At 41.2% G+C, this 26,628-nt stretch overlaps 1 protein-coding gene across 1 annotated transcript in view; it reads right to left on the bottom strand.

The window, feature by feature from the left end:
• The window catches only part of LOC105930625 (neurexin-3b), a gene marked incomplete in the record, with an annotated part of 460,536 nt that overhangs the window by 244,222 nt on the left and 189,686 nt on the right, over positions 1-26,628 (bottom strand). Inside the window, 9 exon segments of the mRNA XM_036147669.1 lie at positions 9,053-9,172; positions 12,214-12,240; positions 13,380-13,553; positions 13,638-13,828; positions 15,875-16,143; positions 16,257-16,369; positions 18,599-18,718; positions 21,120-21,146; positions 24,165-24,368. Of these exon segments, the coding sequence (XP_036003562.1) occupies positions 9,053-9,172; positions 12,214-12,240; positions 13,380-13,553; positions 13,638-13,828; positions 15,875-16,143; positions 16,257-16,369; positions 18,599-18,718; positions 21,120-21,146; positions 24,165-24,368 (1,245 nt within the window).

Below are 26,628 nucleotides of genomic sequence, written 5' to 3'. Positions count from 1 at the left end.
TTGGTATTTTTTTTTGACCAAGAAATGTAATTTAAATCCCATATTAAACAGGTTTCCAGCGTTTCCTTTCTTCACCTCCGGAATATTGTCAAAATTAAAAAACATTCTGTCTAGGAGTGACACTGAAAAACTAGTCCATGCATTTATTACTTCAAGGCTGCACTATTGTAATTCTTTACTATCAGGAGGTCCACAAAATGCAGTTTTAAGCCTTCAGCTGATCCAAAATGCTGCAGCAAGAGTTCTGATGAAAATCAACAAGAGGGATCATATTTCTCCAATTTTAGCTTCCCTTCACTGGTTTCCTGTTAAATTAAGATGTTCCTAACAGAGCACTTCGCTCTCAGACTGCAGGTCTACTGATGGTTTCTAGAGTCTCTAAAAGTAGAATGGGAGGCAGATCCTTTAGTTATCAGGCTCCTCTCCTGTAGAACCAACTCCCAATTTTGGTCCGTGAGCCAGACACCCTGTCTACTTTTAAGACTAATCTTAAAACTTTCCTTTTTGACAAAGCTTATAGTTACAGTGGCTCATGTTACCCTGAGCTATCTCTGTAGTTATGTTGTCTATTTCTATTACTCTGCCGAGTTCTCCTACTGTTCTCCAATTTGCATTATTTGTTATTTCAACTTTTAACCTTTTGTTTTTTGTCATTTTCTCTTCATAGTAAGGATACCTGGTCTGGCGTTGTGTTAGCTGTGGCATCATCCAGGGGCGGTAGATCATCCGCTATTACCATATAAAATAGAAAGGATTCCTGGATCAATGTGTGCTTCTGTGCTTTTTGTGTCTCTGCTGTCTTCTCTAACCCCCATTCAGTCAGGGTAAATAACTGTTCACACTGAGCCTGGTTGCGCTGGAGGTTTTACCTTCCTGTTAAAGGGGACATTTCCTCTCCACTGTCGCTTCATGCTTGCTCAGTATGAGGGATTGCTGCAAAGCCATCAACAATGCAGACGACTGTCCACTGTGGCTCTACGCTCTTTCAGGAGGAGTGAATGCTGCTTGTCAAGACTCAATAAAATCTACTGGGTTTCTACAAATTTTTGACCAATCTGTCTGTATGATTTGATTGAATTTGACTTTGTAAAGTGCCTTGAGATGACGTGTTATGAATTGGCGCTATATAAATAAAATTTAATTGAATACTACAATAAATATTCTGATTATCATATTTATGCTGTTGCCTTAGCTCTCACCACACTAACCTCAGCGTCTAATTGGACTTTTTTTGCACATTTAAACACACCTTAGTAAAAGATTGATATTGATAACCATTGATATGCACAAAATAATGTGTAAAAAACTTTCAAAACATTATATCCAAAGTAGCTATTTTTACACAAGTGGTGTTTAAAACTGCTCAAGCAAGTCCTTCCACATTGAGAAATTAAAATGAGATTGTACTTTCTTTTTTCCTGACACTAACCCAAGCTTTCAAAGCGTTCGTCATTGAAAGAATGTCATAAAGTCCAGTCCTGCAGCAGTGGGTATTAAAGCTATTCAAAGTATGTGCAAAAACATTTGATTCCACAGCAAACAAAATAAAATAAACTGTTTACATGAAAGCAATTGTTGTAACATGCCCTTTATTTAAAAATTAAACTATTACACACATGCTCGCTATTAGGTAACCATTTCCAATGATTACCTTTATATATATATATATATATATATATATATATATATATATATATATATATATATATATATATATATATATACATATATATACATATATACATACATATATACATAAATATATACATATATATATATATATATATATATATATATATATATATATATATATATATTTTTTTTTTTTTTTTTTTTTTTTTTTTTTTTCTATAGGCTACATATATATATTAATACTGCTACTGCACAACCCTATGAGCAACTGTTCCCTAACAAAAAGCCTGAAGTTCAGGTGAAGTGTCGGAGGTATTGATTGGGTGATTTGTATGTGTTGCCGGGGCTCCTGAAATGTGTCTGCGAACACAGGTTGATGGATGTGTCTGTGACCAGGCTGGGCGCTTTTCGAGAGGGGGCCGGTGTGGGTGCTGGGAATGCTCCGTCAGCCTCAAGGTTACCTGCCTGGCACCAAAACAGATGGGTGCCCTTCATCGTAACTGTCTGTAATGTGTGCAGCTCAATCATCCCCTCCCGCTCTACGTCTCTCTCTCGTTGGCCCGTGGAGGCAGCCTGCCGAGTGTCGGGGTAGGAGTGTGTACGCAAAGAAAGCGGTCGAAGCTATGATTTTATTTATCACACTGGGAAGGCTTCAACATATTTTCCTGGCTGGACAGTCTGCAGTGGAAGGCGTTAAGTTGCCTCTTAAGTGATTAAAGGATAACATGCTGAGCCATTATTTTCTTTATTCAGGGACAATACAGTGCTGATCAGAGTTTTAAAAATCCCAGCCATATTTCATGGCTGAAATATAAACATGCACCCCAAAACTGTTTGGTTATATGTCCCTTAGCAAGTGGCACCCAAGCTGCCCACTTTTTGTTGCCATAACCAAGCATCTGGTGTATTTCAGGCTACGTATTTGATCTTTGGGCCCAGCAGCATTAGTAAGGCAATTTCAATGTGTTCATCTTCGGGACACTGGTTAGGATTTCTAGGCTTAACCCAGAAACCATGAAGCCCCAAGATGACTATAAACTGGAATATGGATCAAATCGGTGTCACTGTCTACAGAGTGGTTGGTTTTACTGCACTTTGGGCTGAGAGAAAGGTAACCACCAAGATGATCACCTGTTTCAAAACAGACGTGAAGTGCAATATCTTCAGAGGAGACAAAGAATAAGTTGCAATTGGCCACAATGACAAGAAGCGTTTTTGGAGGAACAGAATGAGCCTAACAAACCCTTAGAGCACGGAACTTACTGCCAAGCACGACGGTGGCAGCATCATGCCGAGATGTCTTTCTCTGCTATAAAAGGTTGATGAAACAATGGAGAAGGGGGCTACCGCCAAATCCTTCAAGTTGAATTTAAATCAAAAGTATGATTAGGGGTCTAAAACCTCAATCCCCAGTGAATCGTTTTCAGCAACTTTTAGAGGTATATCTGCTTAAATACAGCTGAATCAAATAAATGGGTCATAGTAGGACTAGTGTTATTTCAGGTGTCTTAGACCCCTGAGCTAGATGGTTGTGTTTCAAGAGAATGATCCCAAACATTTACCGAAACTGGTTTTGGAATAGATAACGTTACCCTTCTGTGACCTCAACCCCATTAAAACATTGTGAAGTTGCTACTTTCCTGCTTTTGTGTAACTGTGAGGTATTGTATGTTATAGAAAATCCACGATAAGCTTTACTTTTTCACCTATTTTTCTTTATAAAAAACTGGGACATTGAGATAGGTGCTCAGGTTTGGCCAAAACTAAATGCTTAATATGAGATTGTTATGACATGGTAGCAAATATTTCCTGTTTGTGGCCACCTTATAAGCCTCATATACATTACTGTAAATAGCCGCACAATATGCTCCTGTGTGAGTCGATCCCGCTTTGAACCTGCCCCGACGCATGTCTCACATGCACAGTTGTCCGCATTTGGTTTCACCATGTCCTGCTGATACAGCAAAAAAAACAACAACAACAAAAAAAAAAGAACAGTGAAGGTCACAGTGAGCTACGTGAAGGGTGCACAAATATGAAGAGACGGACAGGAAGCAGTGAGAGTTAGCAAGCATAGCTTTTGATGGTTTGTAAAGGAACCGCCATAAAGAACTTTAATCAGTTCCGGCTTCTGGGTAAGAGAAGGAGAAGTCAGCAAAGAGAAAATAAAAAAATAAAAAAATGCTACACAGAGTTATCATTCTGAGCATCATATTTAGATCCGTTTGATTTGATGTCAATCCTGCAAGGTTTAGAAATACTGAAACATGTGATCCATAATAAATATCAACGAACCAAACACATATTGCTACATCCCCTCCATTTTCTTACCGTTTGTTCAAATTCCCTTGATTCTGACTCTTGGGAATTTTACTCCACAGTGTTGCAGGTAAGCAATTAGACCGAGGCTGTGAGCAGCACGCTGCTGGACAAGTATCATTAACCTTAACGGCACAACCCCTTCCCCCCCACGCAAACATTTTTCCCCAACTGAACTGGAAATGCAGGTTGCGTGTTTAGTGGAGATAAAACATTACAGACATCATAGAAACAAGGAGACAAAAGACGAAGACAGAAAACATTGTGGTTAGTTATGGCACGACCGGTGGCTGGAAAGTAGGGCTGCAAAATATAATGCAAATTTATCATCGCCGCCACGCCACTGTGCATAGAAATAATACTGCAAAGAACTGCTTGGACTGCATAAATGTTGAATGATTGAATAAATGTCATGCTATTCACAAAAAACCGAAGCAGGACAATATCAGGTCTGTAGTCCCAGATATTTGTTGGTAACACGCACCAACGATAACCATTTTTTTTATATTGTTCAGCCCTCCCTGGGAGGGCAAACGTTATGTGGTGTGCTTTGAAATGAAAGATGGGCATTGTAACCAATGGAGTCCTGATAAAAGTATCTTCACTGAAATTAGCCTTTGACTTTGGATGGAATATTATATGAAAGAACTACTAAACTGCTCACGTTTCTCTTTTTATTTTATTTTATGGGACTTCCAGAAAGGTTATTAACCTTCCAAACATGGACACCTGTTAGCGCCATAGCAACCACACTAGCCATGCAATCCAGCTAAACGTGCTAGCAAGTCCTGTGGCGGATATCCACGCATTTTGTGACGATGATTAACCAGTGGCTCTGCTACGCAGTTGTTCAGAAGGAGCTCAAATTAAATTAAATCTAAACCCACCAGTACCCAACCTTGCCACCATCAAACACTGGAAGTTTTACCAAATGGAAAATTAATAAAACGTCCCTTTTGCACATATAAGAAGGAGTTTTTGACGACCGGCTGAGAAAGTGATTCAAATATTTATCTTTTAAAAACACTAAAAGTATGGACACTTTGTAATGCTTTTGTCAATTTCTATGTTTTGTGATGAAAACAATTACATTGGAAGTTTAAGTCAAGCTGCACAGTGCGTCGTCGGAATTATTGCACCAAAGAGAGTAGGACTGTTTCAAAGTGGGCTTTTGGGATAAATTGTGCCCTGAGGATAAATCATCCTCTGTGGAACACTTTCGGCCCATTTTTGATCTACCTTTAGTATTTATAGGCAAATGTTCCACTTATAAGCACCCCTTTTCACCAAAAGGTTACGTCAGATTCAGCAGGAAACGGTTATAAACCTCTGCAAGAAGAGAACCATTTTAACTTTATTTCCCTTTCGAAACTTGAATTTTGCAATTCCATCTGCTGTTTCAGAAAACCGTTTTTTTGGTTTTTCTCTTAGAATTAGGATCTAAAGAAGCCGACATCTGTGCCCAGGTGACACAGAGCCAGATTCCTAGGCGTCGGGGTGGGCTCTGCAGCCAAGCTAACCTCGGCTCAACACCTGCCGAGCCAGTTCCAGCCAACTCCAGCTACCCAGTTCCTTCTACGGAGACAGGTGGGTTAAATTATTCACCGCGTTAATGAAAATTCCTTCAATATTCATAAGGTCTCCTTCTCCATAGCCACAAAGGCGTGCATACGATTTGTTTATCCTCTACTCAACCCTGACGTCACGCCAAGCTCTCCATCGAAGCTGTGATGCTGCCTCTCCTTATCCACCTGCTGTGATGCTGTGAAGCAGCCATGTTGGTCAAAAGGGGGGGGCGAAGGGGGTCATCATGTCGGTGGAATCCTCCCGGGTGGTCTGCTCCAAACACAACATGGCGTCTCACCACTTCTCCATCTCCTTTTCTATTTTCTTGTTTTCATGAGTATAAAGGCAGAAGCCGTGGATATCCCCCCCCCCCCCCAGCAGTGAGGGGAGCGATGCTGCTGCTGTGTTGTTATTTATGTAAGCAGTTAGTCAGATATGGTTACAGCCCTCTGAGCGCGCCTTGAAAAATAGATCACGGCCGTCGGGTTAAGCAGGAGCAGAGGGTTGCTGCTGGAATCGTGCTGACAGAGAAATTCGTTCAGTTCCAAAAATCTATCTGTGCAATTACTGATGTCAGCATCAAGCCAGAGAGAGAAGGGCTCTGTCTCCCCGCCGCCCCGCCTCCCTCCTCCTCCTCCTCCCTCGCCGCTCCGTCGCTCTGTTTACCACGCGCGTGACTCAGTGACCTTTGCCGAGATAATTCCATTACGTAAGTCGAGTAATTGTTCTAGATTTGGAGCGTCCGAGTGGCCCAAAGCTTTGATGTCCTTGCAGTTAAAATGAAACGCGGTGGCATTAATGAAACCTGTCAGCGGAGAAAGAGAGGTAATCACAAAGATAAGGGGGTAAAAAAAAGAGGCAGAAATGAGCCTGACACTGAGTCAGAACTAAATGGGCTAGAAATGCTGTCCCCCCCTCCTCCCCCTCCCCGTTTCGCTGCATGCACCTCAAGACGCTCTGAGCGGCGCTGAAAATGGCCCAGTTTGCCGCAGAGATTCCTGCAAATGTTCTTTGTGTCCAAAAGAGAGCAGTCCCATCTGCAGAGGTGTGCAAGAACAAATCAAGGCTGAATAGAAGATCTTCACCTGCTGAGTTTTTTTCTATTTTTTTTTTTTTTTACATTGCCTACTTCCACAGACCTGTTGGCCACAAAGGCACAGCGACACCAACGGTCGGCAGAGATGAAACTTTGAGCAGCGTGTCTACCAGAAGAGTTCACTTTTCCTTATTTAAGTTCCTTCTTTTGGACAATGACGCAGTCAGATAGGGAGACAATTACTGATATTTGCTGCCAGCTATCAGAGAGAGAGAAAGGCCGAGAGATACAGAGGCAGAAGCTCCATTTCCACATTGTTAATTAGAAACTCTCCCTCAGCACTGCCGCACTCGCCGAATGAAAGGAGTCACAGAGTTGCACTGAGCACACACCTTTTTTTTTTTTTTTTTTTATCAAGGTACTTCAACCAAGGAGTAAAACTGTTGGCAATAATCGACATTGGAGTTTGCATCACTCAGGAAATTGCTCTTTTTTTAACGATCATCAAGTGCAATTGTCGAAAAGGCAACGTTTTTTTTATACAGAAGGAGGGGTATAGAGAATAGAGATAGCAACAAGAGGCGAAGGCAGAGTAGGAAAAGAAACGGGGAGCTGATTTCATGCTTGGGGAATTGCATCTCATTTTCTCTCAGCACGGAGGCGCAGTGTGTGGTCTTGCTTGTGCATTTACTGCCACCTGGTGGTAAAAGGAAACCTTGCAAGCAGAGATCAGACAGCATAGGGTCTTTAGCAGAATTCAGAACCACTCAGCTCTGGTACAGACGGGATTAAGGTGAAATGTGGACCCCTTTTACAGAATTTTGGACCTGTTTGCGTCTTCATGCTTCCATCACAGGAAATGAAGTACACAGCCTTACATGAAAACCAATTTCAACAAGAATCAATTAACTTTTACGGTATATGCTTGGGCAGTTCAGTCAATAAAGGAAAACATTCATCAATGGAGGGAGATTAAGACTTGTAGCAGCAATATCTTAATGATGGGAAATAAAGTGTCTCAGCTCCTGTATTTCAAGAAGAGTTATATTTCTGTCTGTCTGGCTCTAAAATGAGTGAAACCGCTTTCTCTGTCACCACTGGCAGAACCTGGAGGTGGATTCAGGCTTCTCTTCATTAATTAACACAAAATCTCTTTCCATCCAAAACACCACGCAAGAGCTAGAGTCAGTTACTTGCCCTGTGTGAAAATCCAATAAAAAAAAAAACAAAAACAAGACCAGATGAAGAGGTTAAAGAGACAATAAATAGAGAGAAATAAAAAAAGATTAGAGAGATATAAAGTCGCACACAGCAGCCGGCTCTGAAATCAGAAAGGTCTGGGTGATTAGCGGACGCTGGCGCACCCAGATAGCAGCTCCGCTAACAGCCTCTACCACCTCATTAGTCGGGCCCAGCAGCACCGTGCCCCCTCTATTAAACGCTAAATGAAAGGCCGCCAAGTGTGATTACCAAGGGGGAGTCCCCTGTCGTCATGGGGATAAGAGATCCCAGCTCATAGACACACACACACACACACACACACGCATACAGTTCCACTTTTACTTCTCCTGTAATGGCTGGTTCTTCAGTTAACAATGTGGCTCTTACTGCTGAAGAGAACTGAGCCCCGCGAGGGCCCACTGGAGGAAACAAGCCAAATGTACGTTCGTGGAATCCGGTCTTGCGAATGTAACTCAGGCACCCTGAGTTACATTTGTTAGAGCTCACAAACGTTTCGTAGGATCCTGCGCAGGTTCCTTGCGTCCAGCCGCGGACGACGGGGAGAACATCGAGCAGGCAGGCATTGGATCTCAGCCAATGAAAGCTTGTGTGGTTCTTGTATCTTACTGGCTAATTTAGCGATTCGACATTAGAGATGCGAAACTCTCCCCTGAACACCAACTAAACTTCCATTTGAGAAGCTTATGTTTCCAATAGTGCGTTTCTGATTCTTCTTCAAATGACACATCTTGACATGTGCAGAACACTTTTTCCGAGGTCTCGCAAAACAAAACCTAAATACTGAAAAACTTTGGTGGGATCTCACAACCGTTACAGACATTTGCAGGATAACACTAAACTAAGGATCCTGCAAATGTTTCAATAGATTTCCCAAAAGTAAACATTTTTTTGGGGGAATTTTTTCCCCCCTCGGTGTCTCTTGCAGTACTCAGTTGAAGACAATTAAAAATCTTGTTCAGCAGTTTTTCTATAGCAGGTGAATGCACGCTTTTGTGTTTACATGGATTTGTACACTTGAAAGTAGTAGTAGCAATCTATTTCCTTATGAAAACAGTTTTACAGTGGCAGCACACTGTAAAACATCACTAATTTGGTCTACTCAGGTTTGCTGATTAAAAAGCAGACCAAATAGCTATAGTTCGTTGCCTTACCAGATGTTTTCTCGTTCAAGAGAAGAAAAAAAAAAAGATTGCTAAAAAAACAACAACAACAGATTCTTTAAAAAGCAAAAGCGAAAAAAGGTCAATCAGTACTCACGGTCATTGCAGTGGGTGCCTGTGTAAGACGTCATGGAGCAGTCGCAGGTGAAGTTCTCCCACTGCTGGATGCACACGCCCATATTAGCGCACGAGTCGTCCTGGCAGGTGGTGCTCGGCCCTTTAGGAGAAGAGAGACAAAAAGCGATAGCGCCGGTGTGCGGTCAGGCAGTGCTAAAGGCGGCTACTGAGCCTACAGCAATAAGGACCCATGCAGAAGATATGCACTCTAGAAAGACAGATGTACACTACGTAGTCCTAGACAGCAGGGAGAGCAGACAGTGTCACCACAGGAGGCCCGGCCTCACAACAGGCCGGTTAAGGACCGTCTCCGGGAAAATCCCGCCTCATGCCGTGCGAAGCTGCAGCCGCGCCGCAACGGCAGTGCGAGGGCCACCGCAGCATGCTCTTTTAGGCAGAGGGAGCCGATGCGCACACCGCGATTCAATTACGGTGAAACCCGACCGAGAGCATGCACGAGCAACCGGCGTTTAAAAGTCGCTGCTGCGGACAGGCGTGGGACGCTGGGCCGGCCGCTGCGGTGACACTGTCGCCATCCCTTCGGCTTCATTCTCGTTTAAAACAGGGAGTGAGCACGCAGGCCCCGCATGCAACTTTCTATTCATTCCGACACGGTTCGGGAAAAGTTTTATCGGAGTAAAACTTCTAGACGCTGCATTCCCTCTGTGAACAAGCAGGACAAGACTTGAACGGTTAAAAACAACAACAACCAAAAAAAAAAAAAGAAAAACAACACTCCAGCTACCAATAACCATATAAAAAAATGTCATAAACATGGCGTCGGTTACATTTCTAAACGTCCGCGTGAGAGAACAAGATGAACGATAGATCCACCAGACAGACAGAAGTCATGAGGAGAAAAGAAACATGACACGTAAAGCACTTAAGAACGCACGGCGCATATCTCTGAGTATGCACCGGAGCCAGACGAGAACCAAGGAGGGTATTCAAAGTCAAACGGGATGTGTGTTTGCTATTCCTCACACCACACATAGCTCTCACTTTTGAATACTTCTAGAGAAAGGGAATGCAGATAAGGACAAGTGCACTGCATAGATAACGAGATAAACAATCCGGCGCTAAAAGCCTGCACAGACAAAGGAGGAAAACCTCGACAGTTATATCTCTCTCTCTCATAACCAGAAACAGTAGGAAACAAACCCAAGTAAATAAGACAAACTACAAATAATAATACTGATAAAATAATAAAAAGAAACAGACAAATGCAAGTAAACTTCGTTTAAGAGCAGTTGTCTTGTGCAAGACGAGGTGAAGAGAGGAAGAGGACAGTTTAGGTGGAGAAACAGAGCAAGTTCGCCAGCTGAAAGTGCATTTACTGTGTAATGTACGGTAATGGTGGTCAACCAGGCATCCTGAGGGCGCTGTGCACATATATGTACAGTGTTATATCAAGGCGAATGAAAGTGTGCATTCCAGTGTTGGAGCGGGAGACTTGCTCTCTGGGAGGGGGGGGGGGGGGACAGGAAAAAGTCTCCTGGCAGCAGATAAGATGGCTTTTTAAGTCAGAGGCAGCGCAGTGACGGTTTAGATGTGGAGCCACAGCCTCTCCGTATCGACTGCGACGGCTTACAGTGTGTCACGACTGGCATTCAGCTGCTACAAACCTGCGTGCCGCTAGCCTTGTTTTTTTTTTTTTCAGGCCCGTCTAAATGAGCCCAGGTTACAGAAATGACCCGATTTATCTGCAGTCTTGCACTGGATGGCTGGAGTTTTAGCAACTTTCTAAACAGAACGGCACATTTTGCCTGAATGTGCAAAAAATAGGGAACAAAATAAAGGGATAAACCAGACATAAGATGCCAGATTAGTATTTATTTCCAGGGCTAAAAGTAATCACACTCCTTGAGCTTTTTCCACAGGTTTGTCATAATACCATAAATGCAAACAACAAAGGTTCATTTCAAAGAAACTGGATCGGTATTTTTTCCCTGTGAATGAATATATTTTACAACGTTTCACTGGAAATGAAGCTGCAAATATTTTGGCCCAGGTCTCTCACAGCTTTGCAAATTAGCTCCCACCAGAGCATCAAGTTCCAGGCCTGGATTTAGATCTAGACTTCTACTAGGCCATTCTAACACTTGGATTGCCGTGATTCCATATGGCTATGGCAACATTTTTATCGCCATCTGGCAAGAAGACAAACCTCCGCCTCATGATCAAGTCTTGGCCAGCCTGTAGCAAGCTTTATCCTCGGATTGCCCTGTAACTATCTTTGCACCGTCTTCCCCCATCCCAGCTCGATGCTTCACTGTGGGGAAGGTCTGACGTGACAGTATTAGGCAAGTAGGCCAAAACTATTTTTTATTTAGGCATGATCTCACCAGAACACGGTCTTCCACGTCTCCTGTGTCTCCATGAGACTTTTGGCCGGCCATGGATAATGCCAGGCATTTCAACAGGTACTTCCAGCTGAGATGGAGATCTCTGCAGCTCCTCCAGAGTCACCACCATTGTGTCTTGAATGAAAGGGTTTGCGCTTGCGCCAAACCCTTTTCATTTTTTGGCAGACATATTGAACAGGGAGATTTTACAAAGTGTGGGATGATTTTATTTGTTTTACCTAACCGTGCTTTAAACACCTCATCACTATCCTAGTGATGGTGTGATGTGTTCCTTGGTTTTGTTGATGCTGTTTGTTGCATTAGGTAAATTCTAAAGGCAATTTGCAAACCAGGTCTGTGTTTGAAGTTACCTGAGCATATATATATATATATATATATATATATATATAGATATATATATATATATAGATATATATATATATATATATATAATATATATATATATATATATATATATATATATATATATATATATATATATATATATATATATATAAAAGATTCTGATCGCAACATGACAAAACGTGTAAAAGTTCCTGGAGTATGAATACTTTTCCAAGGCCCTAAACAACTTTAATGAAGGAATCATGTATTTTCGTGCCTGCCTAACAATTTGTGTGCCTCCACAGTTTGTTCTCATTTTCTTTCCCATCAGAGAGCAAGTCCCTACTGCAGCAGCTGAAAGACGACATTGCCATGGTGACACCCACGATGCATTGCACACAGCAACCTTTCAGGCGAGCTGGCCTTCGAGAGGCGGAGTTGAACCCTCTACCTTGCAGGTCGGCTTTGGTGAAGCCAACTTTGTTGGTGCGGAAAGAAAACAACAAAACAGAACAGAGCAGAGCAGGAAACAAGAGCAAAAAGATTAGTAAGGGCGCCAGCATTGTTAGCGGTCAGAAAACTTTTAACGCTTGCCACTCAGACAACATGGGAGGAGGAGCTTTAATGTGAGCTGTGCAAAAGTGTGTGTGTGTGTTTGTGTGTGTGAATGTTTGTGGGATCTTTTCTGTTGTACTGGTTGATTTTAAAACAGATTTGTGTTTTCTGAGCAGCTGCAAGGACCGTTTGACCTTATAAAAACTCTTCTACTGCCCCCTAAAGAAAGTATCAGGAACTACACCCAGCTAATTCCCTGGTAGAGGATGCAGTTCCTGTAGACAGTGTATAAATGCTTATACTGAACATAATGTGATATTAATATGGGACAATTAATGATTGCATATAAATTAGGTTACACAACATACAACTTCTACAGTTGTATGTCTTTGATCTAAGGTTAAGACATAGATCTATGCCTGGAAATCAGTTAATAGGAAATTTACCAATTCTGTAAAAAAGAATACGTATTGCCAAGTTTTTTTTTTTTTGATAGCTACAATCAATAAATAAATGAAACCCCCAAGTTTGGGTGGCATTCATGTCAATTATACGTGGATGCAGTTTACTGATCAGCCGTTTATGTAATACACATTTTAACCTTTTCTTCCTGCAGGAAACGTTTTAAATATCAAGGTACCAAATAGTAAAGCATGTCGTCAGTCAAGATTCAATAAATAAACTCTACATCAGACTCCTTTTTTTCTTGTGACAATCAGCAGGGAATTCTTTGCAGTTTCAGGACAGCAATTGCAGAAGTTACAGAAACCTGAACGAACCAAGTTTAAAAGTCTTACTTTTTAAAATCTACACAAGAAAGATTGTTGCCCTTTTCATAATAGTTTGGGTTAATATGATATCAAGGATGTAGCACATCAGATTTCCTAAAACTTCTCAGTGATACAGGGTGGTTCGAAACATCAACCCAAAAACACGACAGATGCTTCCCATCAGGAAAGGAAAAACAGGATTAACTATGCTGCCGGGTTTTTTTTTAGGGGGTGAGTCTAACTCAATAAATCTCATGCAACAGGTTAATTCTTATACAGCAATAATTCGTACCTTCACAGCCGCGTTCTATGTGTCCGCTGCGGAAAAGGGCGTCGTTGATGAGGTCTGGCAGGCGCCCGTTGAGATCTACGGACGCCAAGCAGCCCTGGAAGCCCTCCCGGGAAACCACGAGCTTGGGGAGGTTCTGATACATGTTGGGTCCCAAACCTCCAACGAACAGGTCACCTGACGGCACGCGAAATGGGGGAGCGTGATTACGGCTCCACGTTCTGAAAGGCGACTTATGCAACAGGTCTTTCTTTGAGCTACCTTTCAGGTCGAGGTTTTTGGCCCCGTTGACGTTCTGGGTGACCGACTTGCTGTCCACTTTGAGAGTGTGTGTGTTGGAGGTGTCTCGCGTGATGACCACGTTGTGCCACTGGTTGTCATTCAGTGGGTTGTCACTGTTTCCCTTCAACAGGCTGGGCCCGTTGCCCAGGTCGAACACGTAGTGGATGAACCTGGCAGGAAACAAGCGTCAGCAGATGGGCTGAAAATGAGCGTGAAAGCAGCAAAGCTTTGAAAAGGACTTCAGAAAGCCCGCAGAACTGTTGATCAAATCAAAAGATTACAAGAAAGTCTGGCTCCCTGGAGGCAAATACTGACGAAATCAGAGATGACTCACTGAGCTCTATGGTGCCTTGCAAGCGTATTTACACTTTTTCATATTTGGTTAAGTTACAAACACAAACTTCAATGCATGTTATTGGCCATCACTGTCATAGACTAACAAAAAAAATGCTTATAAAGTGGCAGAAAAATATCATTTGGGATTTTTTTTTTATTTAAAAAAATCAGGAAAGTCGCATTAATTAGATAAGATAAGATAGGCTTTATTGATCTCACATTGGAGAACTTCACATGTCCCATCGGAATAATTACCACTTTCATTGATACCTCTGAATAAAATCCTTTGCAATCAGTTGCCTTCATAAATTAGTATTTAAAGACCTCAGAAGTTTGCTTAGAGAACATTGGGGAACAAACAACATCATGGTTAGCAGAGTCAGGTTCTAAAACAATATGCAAGCTATGAACATCTCACAGAGCTCAGTTCAGTCCATCACCTGAGAGTGGAGAAGTGCAAAGTACGGTACAACTGGAAACCTACCAAGACAAGGCTGTCCACCTAAATTGATAAGCCAGGCAGGCCTTAATCAGAGAGGTAGTAACTGTAGCTAGTAACTGATGAAAACAACAGCAGTGCACTAACTGCAAGTTGCTCCGAGCCACCAGAATTAACAAAGACTCCTGGATAGATGTACAAATGTTTTCAGAAAGTCTGGTTGCCTCCGATTTAAGCCTGTTTGCTGTTGTGATGCCCCAGATAACTGAGAATTTGCACAGGCAAACTGATGAGAGGCTGCAAAATTTCTCAAAATAAATCCTGATGAATCCAATCAGTTACTTCGACTGCAGTCATGTCTTGATGACATCAAAAGCTGGATGACTTTAAATTTCCTGCTTTAAAATTCTGACAAGACAGAAGTTGTAATCTTTGGACCACAGTCCTCAAAAAAAAAACTTCTTAATCAATCACTTAATCTGGATGGCATTAACTTGGCCTCTGGTAATAAAGTTAAAAATCTTGGTGTTGTTTTCGACCAAGAGATGTCATTTAAATCCCATGTTAAACAGGTTTCCAGAGTTTCCTTTTTTCACCTCCGGAATATCGCCAAAATTAGAAACATTCTGTCCAGGAGTGATGCTGAAAAACTAGTCCATGCATTTGTTACTTCAAGGCTGGACTATTGTAATTCTTCACTATCAGGAAGTCCACAAAATGCAGTTCAAAGTCTTCAGCTGATCCAAAATGCTGCGGTAAGAGTTCTGATGAAAATCAACAAGAGGGATCATATTTCTCCAATTTTAGCTTCCCTTCATTGGCTTCCTGTTAAATCAAGAATAGAATTTAAAATTCTTCTTCTAACATATAAAGCCCTTAATAATCAAGCTCCATCATATATCAGAGCTCTGATTACCCCGTATGTTCCTAACAGAGCACTTCGCTCTCAGACTGCAGGTCTGCTGGTGGTTCCTAGAGTCTCTAAAAGTAGAATGGGAGGCAGATCCTTTAGCTATCAGGCTCCTCTCCTGTGGAACCAACTCCCAGTTTTGGTCTGTGAGGCAGACACCCCGTCTACTTTTAAGACTAATCTTAAAACTTTCCTTTTTGACAAAGCGTATAGTTACTGACAAAAAGTGTAAAGACTATTTTGCCAAGGAACTGCATGTTTGTGCATTTTTAAGAGACTCCCTCCTCGCACTTAGTAAAGTTTGTTGGAAAAACAAATAAGAACATAAGAACAAATAAGAACTAGTAGCTGGTTGATAATACCACTTTTTAACATTCGGACATTTGGAGTCAAAGATGTGGCCGATCCCTGTCAAATTTCAGTTGGCTCCACCTTCTACATGAAAAGTTATTTTAAATGCATTAATATTTTACAGACTGCTCAGCTGCTCATTGATAAAACATGTCCGACCAGCTCCTCTGTCCCACTCACCCTTTGACCAGTTCCACGGCAATAAAGTCGTTCCCGTCTCCGCTGTTAAAAAGAATGAAGCCGTCGGGCGAGGTGGTTTTGAACTGGAAGAACAGGTGCATGGTGGTGTACGCCTGCAAGGTGGCCAGGCCCAGGTAGCTGGCTTTGGTCTTAAAGGTGACGGGGTCGGCCACGATGAAGCGCATGCCGAAGCGCGCGTTGAGCTCACAGAAATCGATGTCTCCATTCTTGCACATGTCAATGTACTGCATACCGTTGAACTTGAGGCTCTGGGGAGAAGTCAGTCAGAGATTTTCATTAATAAAAGTGTTACTCGGATTCAAAGAATTGAAAATAAATCTAACAGTGCAGATGTTTAGCATCAGCCCCGTACTCTTATTACCTGTAGGTGGCCGATGTAAGGGGAGGGCGCTGAGGAAAGGAAGCGCTTCTCAGTCAAGATGCCCGTTTCCACGTTGCTGAACTCCAGGCGGGTGTGGTCCCCTACCATCTGACCTGAAGGATGAGAACGGGAAAAAAAAATTAAGTGAGCATGAACTGTGAGAAAAAAAAAAGACATACCACTGTGTGCTTAATCACACAGGAGCAAAAGGCTCTATAGTTATCTAAAGATACTCTAAAGAGTTTTGTTTGAAATTGTATTTGGAGAAAAACCATAAAAAGCAACCTATGGATAAATAAGCAATCCCCCTTTTCTTTATCAAACTGAGTAGTACTTTATCAACGATGTTGAGGAAAAAGAAAAAAAAAGGGAAACAAATAACCCTAAGATAAAGACACAGCACTCTCCATAGCTGTAAAGATGTATAAAAATAAATTAACCTTTTATCAAAATGCCAAAGTTTCATGCTAAGAAATTAAAAACAATCCTGTTTGATTTCAGTACATGATTTCAGTGTGTGTGTGTGGGGAATTAAAATACACATTAAGAAATAATTGTTTTAACCTCCTAAGACCCGAGAACCTTAGTGCAAAAAAAGGCTTTTAGACTCGTGCATACAGGCTGAAAAGATCCATTTCTCTTCAAACATATATGTTTGATGAAATATTAACCTCATTTACACGTCTGTCAGGAGGAAAAAAATGTTTGAAGGGAAACTGATAAATTTCATGCATCAAAAAGCCTACTTTTAGACTAAAATCATAGGGTCTTAAGAGGTTAAACAAAATCACATGTGCCACAGTTGTTTGCATTCCTAATTGTACCTAAAATTAAAATTTTAAAACAACTGCTATTTTAACAAATCAGGATGGTGAAGATCACTGTTTATCTTGCCACCACAGACAGCATAGACGATGGCAATAGAAATGAAAAAAATCTCCAGGTTCACCACAGAAAAATATGGCATCTTGGAGTCAACACAATAAATGTTTGCTTTAAGGCTTTTGTTTGAATGCTAACCAGGTGGGCCAACAACTGTGGGGGCCACTTTACAGCAGTGTTGCAGTGTTGGCCAAGAGAGTTATTTTACATCAAACTATTTTTATTTAATAAATGCTAGTTATATAAAGGTTTTTCAAGAATTCTTGCAAAACTATGCCAGAATTCTTGTTTTTTTTTTATCTCTTAGAAGAAACCAACAATGTTAAAGAAATATGTGTTTGTGTATTTCATATTCCTAAAATGATCAGTGGATTGTGGATTTCATCAACAGGATGTCAAAAAAGGCAAATCTTTCTAAAGTGTGCCAGAGAATAAAAGTTTCATTTAGGTCCATGACATCACAAAATGTAGAAGAATTGAGATGGTCAGCTCTTATTTTAAAATGATTTTAAAGAAGGACTTTGATTAAAGTAAGCAAATACAGAGGACAAATCCCAAGGGAAATAAAAATGGACGCACAGATTTCTCACCTTATACCTAGTGTGCCATCACCAGAAGCATGTTTTTACTGGATAGAATTTATGTTGAAATAATTATTGACAAAAAAAAGTAAAACTTTTTCAAAAAATTACAAACAAAACCTAAAGTGAGTTTGTTTAATTTTCATTTCTGTCATTTTATTCCTGAATAAATGACAACATTAAATACATTTCTGATGTTTATACATTTACAGTGCTGTAGATGAAAAACAACTATATTTGTACCATGCAGTAACAGCCAAGAGTGGCCCTCCACAAATAAGATATTAATTAATTATTTCCCTAGTTATTTAAACCTTTAAATAATGTATATTTTATTTCCAGCTTCTTTGATTTAGTGAACAAGATATTACTGCACTTTTCTAACTTCCTATGCTGTTTTGTACCAAAAACTATCCTCTCCTCCATATTTTAAGACTATTATAATATCATAACTATTGTAATATAATATAATTTCCCTCTGGGATTATTAAAGTATTTATGATTTTGATTAATGTGTACATAACACATTGATGACTGGGCAACTTGATTTTTTGTGCTCCCGTAAGATAATTTCCTAAACTATCACTGGATTGTGGTTTTCTCAAAAGGCAGGAAACAAAATGAGAGTTCTGGCATACCGTCAAAAAGTTACTAAATTATAATTAATTATAGTAAATTATTATTTACTATTGTAATACAGTATTTTCTCATTTATAAAATAAATAAATAAATTTAATGCAACTCAGAAATCAAAACCCTGAACTTGACTTCAAAAAAATCCCACCCGTGGAAAAGTGGAGAGGGCAGAGATGCAATCAAACAATGGAAACCACACACAGAAGCGCTGCGTATCAGGAAGCACACAGGAAGAGGCAATACCTTCGGCCATGTCGTCGTCCACAATGAGCTTGAAGTTTTTACCGCGGCGGATCACCCGCACCGAGTGCCAGTCGTTGTCGTTGAGCTTTTGTCCGGCATAAAGAACCTCAGGGCCCTTGCCTGAAGATGAGGGTCAGTTAGTGGAAGGATGGGGAAGGCACAAGCAAAAACCAAACCAGTTTTTTGCTTCTTTAGAAATTTGAGGCACGACTAGATTACTCACTTTTGAGGTGCTCAGGTTTTCAGGGTCTAAATGATTTTATCTAGACGGGTTGCTGCTACTTTAGATTAAGGCAGCAGTGGTCAAACAAAGATCTGGTTTGGTTCTTGACAGAGGAAAGCAGTATGTGTTGTTACTCACACAAACACTCAACTACAGCAATTCTAACAATATCTCCCTTTTATTAACATATTTTATGTTATCCCCAAAACGTTGAACGAAATGCACCAAAACACTGACATGGCAGCTACTTAATAGCACCAGATCCATTTTAGAAGCAGATGGAGTGAAGTTAGTGCACTCTGAATGCCACTAGAGGGCAGTGCAGCTCCATTTAGTTTCTTGGAGAAGCAGCTGTGGCAACTCCCCTCAGATTATTGGATGTGGCGCATTAGGATGGAAGCAGTTTTTAAATCTTTATAAGCGCTGATCGTTGGTGAGCTTTCTTCACCTGAATTTAAGACTTTAATTTCCCTCCTGTAGTTATGCACTTTATTGTTGTTGTCTGAGTGTTCAAAGGGCTATTTATCAGGAACCGGAACCGGAAAAATCCCACTGCTTGCTTCTATCTGTGCGATTACCAAGTTGTAGTCAGAATTTCACGTAGGTCATGAACGTCACATTCATTTGGGGGTTTAACGATGAAAAGGAATGAGTCTTCTACCAGCTCGGAGGACTAAAACTGAATTTAATGTTAGTGATTAAAAGGGTTGGGTGGACACCTGAATTAATTGTGGATACTCTTAAGTTAACATATTGTAAATTTATACATGCAGGCTCAGATGCATACAAAACTACGTAATCTTTGGATAAATGTTCTCTAGCGAGTTGCAGAGAAACCACTCGCTTATTGTGGGCGTGAGCAAGATCCTTATATATAATGCGTAATGTTGGGAACTCATTTCAATTGGTGGATTTCTTGGCATGAACACAACTTTTAAGCCTCCTAATTAGCTTTTATTTTCACAAGGATTGTCTATGAAAGTAGCTGCAAACCTCAGTTGAACTTCGAGGTGTTGAAGACACGTCTTGCTCCGCAGCCATGCTCCGCAGCCATGCTCCAAGTAAAAGTGTCTTCACTGTTTGGACACGGACAGTAGACTTGAGCTTTGGTGGTTCTTGGATTGTTCTGAAACTCCTTAGCATATTTTGTTTGATCTAAGGGTGGCCAGTTGGGGTCATTTGGTTAAAAAAAGTGGTGGTAATTGGGTGTTAAGCCTGACAGCACACTAAAGCTGGTTTAAAATGACTAAAGCAGCCAAGCCTTAAGCTTCTGGAACAGCTTGGACCTCAACTTTGTAAATGATCCCTAATACTGTGGCAAAGTCCACGTGAGAAAGCCGGACAATTTAAAATAAATCTCTCATTTCTAGAAAGGAGAATACTGAAATATAGTCTGTGGTTTCTCTGCGACCTGCCGAGGCACAGTAATCCAAATGTTAGTGGGGGGTTATGCATATGTTTAAGCTTGTGCGCATAATTTTGCCTCTGCATGGATTAAGAGAAACTCAATAAGAAATTCTTATTGGCGCACCCAACTCATGTTTTTGCCAAATCCTGTCGAATCAGCATTAAGACCCTGAAATAAGAACCGCACAAACAAACCGACAAAAGCTCAAAATAAATGACCCCCATGTCGACGGTAAGCAGATGTAAAATTGTGACTGCACCTTTAAGTGACCAATCTGTGCACAGTTACTTTCATAGAAATGCATATAAACGGCTTCCTGCAGGGTGTCGTCTCAATGAGAAGACTCGTGAATCCTTCGTTCTACATTCCTTTTTTCCTCTCTAACATTACAAGGCTGTGAGGACGCGACAAAAAAAAAAAAAAGTCCTCTTTCTGAGTAAGAACAGGTTGTTAAACACCATCTGTATCGGTCTGCTGATTTAAATACTGCAGAACGTATTGACATTGGGCAACTGGAAGACACCGCATTATTATGTGGAAATCTAAAACCAATACTCCCCATAAAGGCTGAAAGTGCAGATGTTCAGTTAGTCGCTGCGGGCATACAGGAAAAGATTCAGAGCTAGCTGCTTGACTTAATTTGAAAATGGCCCATTTAAAAATATAGAAAGTATATTAAGCCTGATTTGCATGACTTTGATCTCTGGCTATTCCTCGTTTTTTCCCCCCCTTTTATCTAAGAAATCCTCTTATCAGCTCCCAGTGCCCCCCTCCTCCCCTCCTCCCTCCCCTCTGCATTCACACATTCCTGCCTCCACACCTAGCACACAGACCACAACCAAATATTGACTGAAGGAGAAAAAGGCTGCAGAAGAAGAATGTTGACTTACTGGTGTTACAGTTTATCCTGACACAGTCTAGATGGGGAGGGGAGAACAAGTGACAGATGAAATCGCATCCTTCAAGGTTACAGCTGCAGACATCCAAAAGCAAGTAAAGCCACCTTCCGGGGACGGACACATGACGCCAGCGGCCATTTCTTTCCTCCCCATCAATTTGCAACCGCTCGGTATCATTACAGCAATAACCTACAACGTTCTAATAAAACATTAGTCAAAGACGAATCTGTCCAGAGTTGGGCCGGGTCTTTATGGGTCTCTTAACAGACCTTAAATTGGGAATGGGGGTGTCCACTTCTAGTTAACCTTTTGGTGAAAGGTTTCGCTTGTATCAAATTATGGCAAAAAAATAAATCATGGAGACAAGTTTATTTCTATGAATTTGGCATTGCACCACAATTCAAGACATTAGTGGATTCTTCTTTACCACAAACTGTCAGGAAATCCCAATGTTATCTCACCTTCTGACACTATGTAAAGAACAACTGTCGGCATTATATAGCTTTTACGATAAACTATTTGTAATGTGATTAAGCAAACATTAGTTGGCTAAGGTTGATCATTGTATCATCCCTACACACCCCCAGGTCTTTAGGCTCAAATCTACTCTGCATACCCAGAACCAGAATCAAACATGGAGAAGCAGCATTTAATTTTTACGTTCCACGTATCTGGAAGAAACTCCACGAAGACTTTAAGTGCTGAAACCCTGAGTTCATTTAAGTCAAGGTTAAAAACCTTGTTTTTTAAATATGTTTAGAGTTGCCTTTTGAATTTTAATGTTTTAGTTTGTACTCCAACTTGTCTTATATCTTAACCTACTGCTACTATTCCACTGCAATGTGCTTTTCTCTGTAATATTTTCCCCATGTAAGAAGAAGAATTTCTTCTTCTTCTCATGTATAAAGCCCTTAATAATCAAGCTCCATCATATATCAGAGCTCTGATTACTCCGTATGTTCCTAACAGAGCACTTCGCTCTCAGATTGCAGGTCTGCTGGTGGTTCCTAGAGTCTCTAAAAGTAGAATGGGAGGCAGATCCTTTAGCTATCAGGCTCCTCTCCTGTGGAACCAACTCCCAGTTTTGGTCCGTGAGGCAGACACCCCGTCTACTTTTAAGACTAAGCTTAAAACTTTCTGTTAGAGTGGCTCATGTTACCCTGAGCTACCTCTATAGTTATGCTGCTATAGGCTTAGGCTACTGGAGGACATCAGGGTTTATTTTTCTCACTCTACTGAGTTCTACTGTTCTCTAGTTTTGCATTGCATTACATTGAAATGACTGTTGTCATTTCAGCTTTTAACTTTTTGTTCTCTCTCTTTTTCTTCATAGAAGGTACACCTGGTCTGACGTTCTGTTAGCTGAGACATCATCCAGGGAAGACAGATCTCCCGCTATTACCATCTAATGTAGAACAGATTACTGGATCAATGTGTGCTTCTGTGCTTTTTTGTCATATTGTGTCTCTGTTCTGTCTTCTCTAACCCCCAGTCGGTCGAGGCAGTTGACCGTTCATACTGAGCCTGGTTCTGTTGGAGGTTTTCCTACCCGTTAATGGGGAGTTTTTCTTTCCACTGTCGCTTCATGCTTGCTCAGTATGAGGGATTGCTGCAAAGCCATGGACAATGCAGGTGACTCTCCCTGTGGCTCTATGCTTCTCCAGGAGTGAATGCTGCTTGTCGGGACTTTGATGCAATCAACTGGTTCCCTTATATAGGAAATTTTTGACCAATCTGTATAATATGATTGATTTTGACTTTGGAAAGTGCCTTGAGATTTCATGTATCATGAATTGGCGCTATATAAATAAAATTGAATTGAATTGGATTATACCCTGGGCCGACTCTATCTGAACCTGACTCTCTTCAATGCTACTGTACCTCTACTGTACTATTCTATTGCCGATGGTTACTTAAAATAATTATAGTTGTCTTCTAGTACAATTATAAACACTCACAAGGGGTTTAAGGGCTTATGTTGATTTTGCAACCAAGCTTCTGGAGCCCAAAATGTTTGACTTCTACTGTGCTACCTTCTAAAATGCTATGTCTAAAAATCAGTAAGGCTAGGTTGCTCAGGATGTGGGTTGAAATCAAAGTGGCCGTGTTGTTCATGTGCCGTCAACCGCAACAGAAAAGTGGGAGCAAACAGCCTCGCGCCAGATAGCACCAACAGCCCACTGAGGCCTAAAGACACCAATGAAAGGCATCTGATATCATCTAAAACTGGGATCTAACAGGGAGCCTAAAGTAGCTCAGATTTCTTTGAAGAAAGGTTTTCAGGTTTTTTTTTTTTTTTTCAAAGTAGTGGCTTCTGGGATGAATCAAGCCCTTTTTCATCTGTTTGAGGGTAACCGTTCCAGGCTAGCTGCTATATCCTTCCACTGATTCTAATGCTCCCACTCGCGTCACCATCTGCGGGCGTGCTGGCTGCTGTGGCTTCGGGCTGTTTGCCAGACGGGCCGCAGGCTCTGGGCCTTTGAAGGGATGAGTGCCATCTTTGAACAAGGCCTGGGAGATGCCAGCTAGACCAAAGGTGAACCTTCTTATATGAGGGAAAAGAAAATAAATAAATGGTAAGAAGACCACAGGAATGGAGCACCAAGATAAAAAATGCCAACCAAATTAATTGTGAAGAGTTTGCAAACGACCATCTACATGCGGCTACTTGAATTACTGTGTCCAGTGTGAAACAGAACACAAATAATAATAAAGATGTGAGACTACTTTGACTAAATGATCTATGATGTGTTCAAAAGATGCGCAGCAGAGCATGACTAACGTTGTCCGGTGTTAGATCAATGCACAGAGAAAACACTACAAGGACATCAAGGCATCCAGGCAGAAGAGTTTACAATTTCAGGCAAGTTGAAAACATTAACATGCAACTACGAAGACGGACTACAGAACTGGTTTAGTACATGTTAGGTCTGGCTTTAAAAAAAAAAAAAAAAAAAGAACAGAGAAGTACAAAAAAAAGATCTGAAAATTGAGCGATGGCTCCCTCTGAGCCAGCACTGACGGCTTATACGATACCTAGGTTGACCGTCAGTTTGACCCTCCCGCTGTCCAGCTCGAGCCTCAGGGTGTCCGCTGACTCGCGGGACGTCGCCGCCATGAGCAGACCGAAGGCCCGCTGGGACATGAAACGGAGGGAGACATCCTCGGCTTCGGTGTGCATGATGTTCGGGATCACCACCTTCATGTACATGCTGCCGTCGAACGACAGGATTGACGCCTCTGCAAGAACGGAGAGGGGGAAAAAATGGTTTAGCATTTCAAATGAAAGCCGACCTGAGGCATACGCAAACTACAGGAGGGTGTTTATGACCCATGAGTGCGCCTTTCTTTTTACCTTAGATTGCAAAACTTTAGGTTTGTGGACATATTGATCAACAAGGAGCCTACTTTTATATGTGAAGGTTCTGAAGATTTTCTTGTTTGCAGTAAATTCTTCTATCAGAAGACATCCATTATTTTAAAATTGACATTCTCAAAACGATTTTTATTTAAGTCACACCTCATGTAAAAAAACCTATCTTTGAAATTTAAAATATGTACATGCTTAACAACTGGTAATATATATATATATATATATATATAAATATATATATATATATATATACATACATACATACATACATACATACATATATATTTATATAGATAGATAGATAGATAGATAGATAGATAGATAGATAGATAGATAGATAGATAGATAGATAGATAGATAGATAGATAACAACCCCCCCCCGAAGTGTGTCTGTAGGTGAAGGTATTTTGAGTGGAGAATTGAGTCCGATTACATGGCCTATATGCAAATAAGACACCAAGAGCCACACATTATACAGAAAAAGAGATTTGAATATCAGTCCGCTGTTGTGATTATTCTGCAGGGAATTGATTTACTCCGGATTTTGAAGACCTGATAAATAAATAGCACAAAGGAGAATATTTTGTCATTTCAGTCATGCTTTACTGCAGGCTGTTTGATCATCTCTGCTGCTGGAGTCTTATTTTCACACTGTAACTGCAAACAAAATTTCCTAGCTGAATTTTCTCCGGTCAACAATTACACTTAGCTACTGCTAATTTGACTTCACAGACGTTGCATTGGTAAGCTTTGGTCCATGTAAATGCTGGCTTACTTGTTGGCTTACCAGAGGTTTTAAATGCACCGCTCGAAAAAAAAAAAGAAAAACAAAAGAAAAAACAATTGAGTGGGTCTTGGCCTTAACCGGGCCCCGCATTTATTATTCTGTCCAGGGTCTTACAGGTTCTTGGGGCGGCTCAGGTTTTTCAGACCCGACAAGGTTAAACACAAGAAAGTGTTTGGCCATATTTCTATAGGCCTGGACAAGCAGTAGATGTCATCATGACAGCAGAAAATAAAGAGCTCTTGCAGCTTTGTTTATACCCCTGCTCCGCGAGGAAAGCAGAAAAGGCTTCAACATTGGAACATCAATGCCTCCATGTCTCTCATATTTTATTAACAGGAAACACACACGTGTACATGCCCTGCATGCCTAGATTCAGCCGCCTTGTTGAACGTCGAGTCGGGGAGCGCAGGCTGCAAATCACTGTATTACTGCCTCTTTTTTTTCCCTGGCTAATGTCTTTTATGAATTTTAGTTGCTGCGTTTCCTCCCCTTTCAGTGCGATCTCCCTTTGTGTACAGCTCACAATCCAAGAAGCATAAGCAAATATACTGTAACACCATGAAAAATTCACGCACCATCATCAAACAATGCACAGAGAGATGTCATGGGGCTATGGAGGCTGCTGAGCCAGACTAATTTGTTCCCTTTCTTTGGAGCTCAAACAGAAAGAGAGAACTGGAGTGAGAAGGAGGAACACTTGCAGTGCACTGGAAGACTCTCAGGGAGGGAGAGAAAGAGAGAGAGGGAGACAGATTAAAAAAGGTATCCAACCGTGAAATACGTGGTTTGGCAGTGCAGCTTTTTAAAAGAAAATAGAGCCTATATGGACCTTAGTAATGCACCACCATTTGACTGCAGAAACGCTGAGGATGAAGGTGAGAGGCTGTGGAGAATTGCACAAGGAAGCAAGATATACATGTTAACCGAGGAAGTCAATCCAATTGGCTGACGGATTTCAAGAGAGCAATGCAGAAAACCGGCAGAAGGTTGACGTTTTCACATGACAACCTGTAAAATTCAAGCGTAAGCCACATGAAATGAGTGAAGAACCCGGCTCACCGAGCAGCACGCTACTATCAAGGGCCCCGCATACTGTACATTCGCCCGTGGAAGTTTTAGGGCTGTTGTTGGATCCGTTCTGTGAACAAGCTGTCTGCTGTGTGAGTACAGTAGCCTAGAGGATAATGAAACCTTGGCTCGCCATTGTTCTACTCTGCTTTAGATCGGACAGACTTGTCTTGTTTCCTCTGAGGCATGCATGGATAAGAAAAAAAAAAAAACATTCAAACATCCACATATGCATGAAGAGAAGCCTGTCCACAGACAACCCTCCTGACTGA

Source organism: Fundulus heteroclitus, chromosome 15 (assembly GCF_011125445.2).
Source record: "Fundulus heteroclitus isolate FHET01 chromosome 15, MU-UCD_Fhet_4.1, whole genome shotgun sequence".
In the NCBI taxonomy this organism is placed as follows: domain Eukaryota; kingdom Metazoa; phylum Chordata; class Actinopteri; order Cyprinodontiformes; family Fundulidae; genus Fundulus; species Fundulus heteroclitus.
Note: the sequence above shows the minus strand (reverse complement) of the source record. Positions and strands in the feature narration are given on the sequence as shown.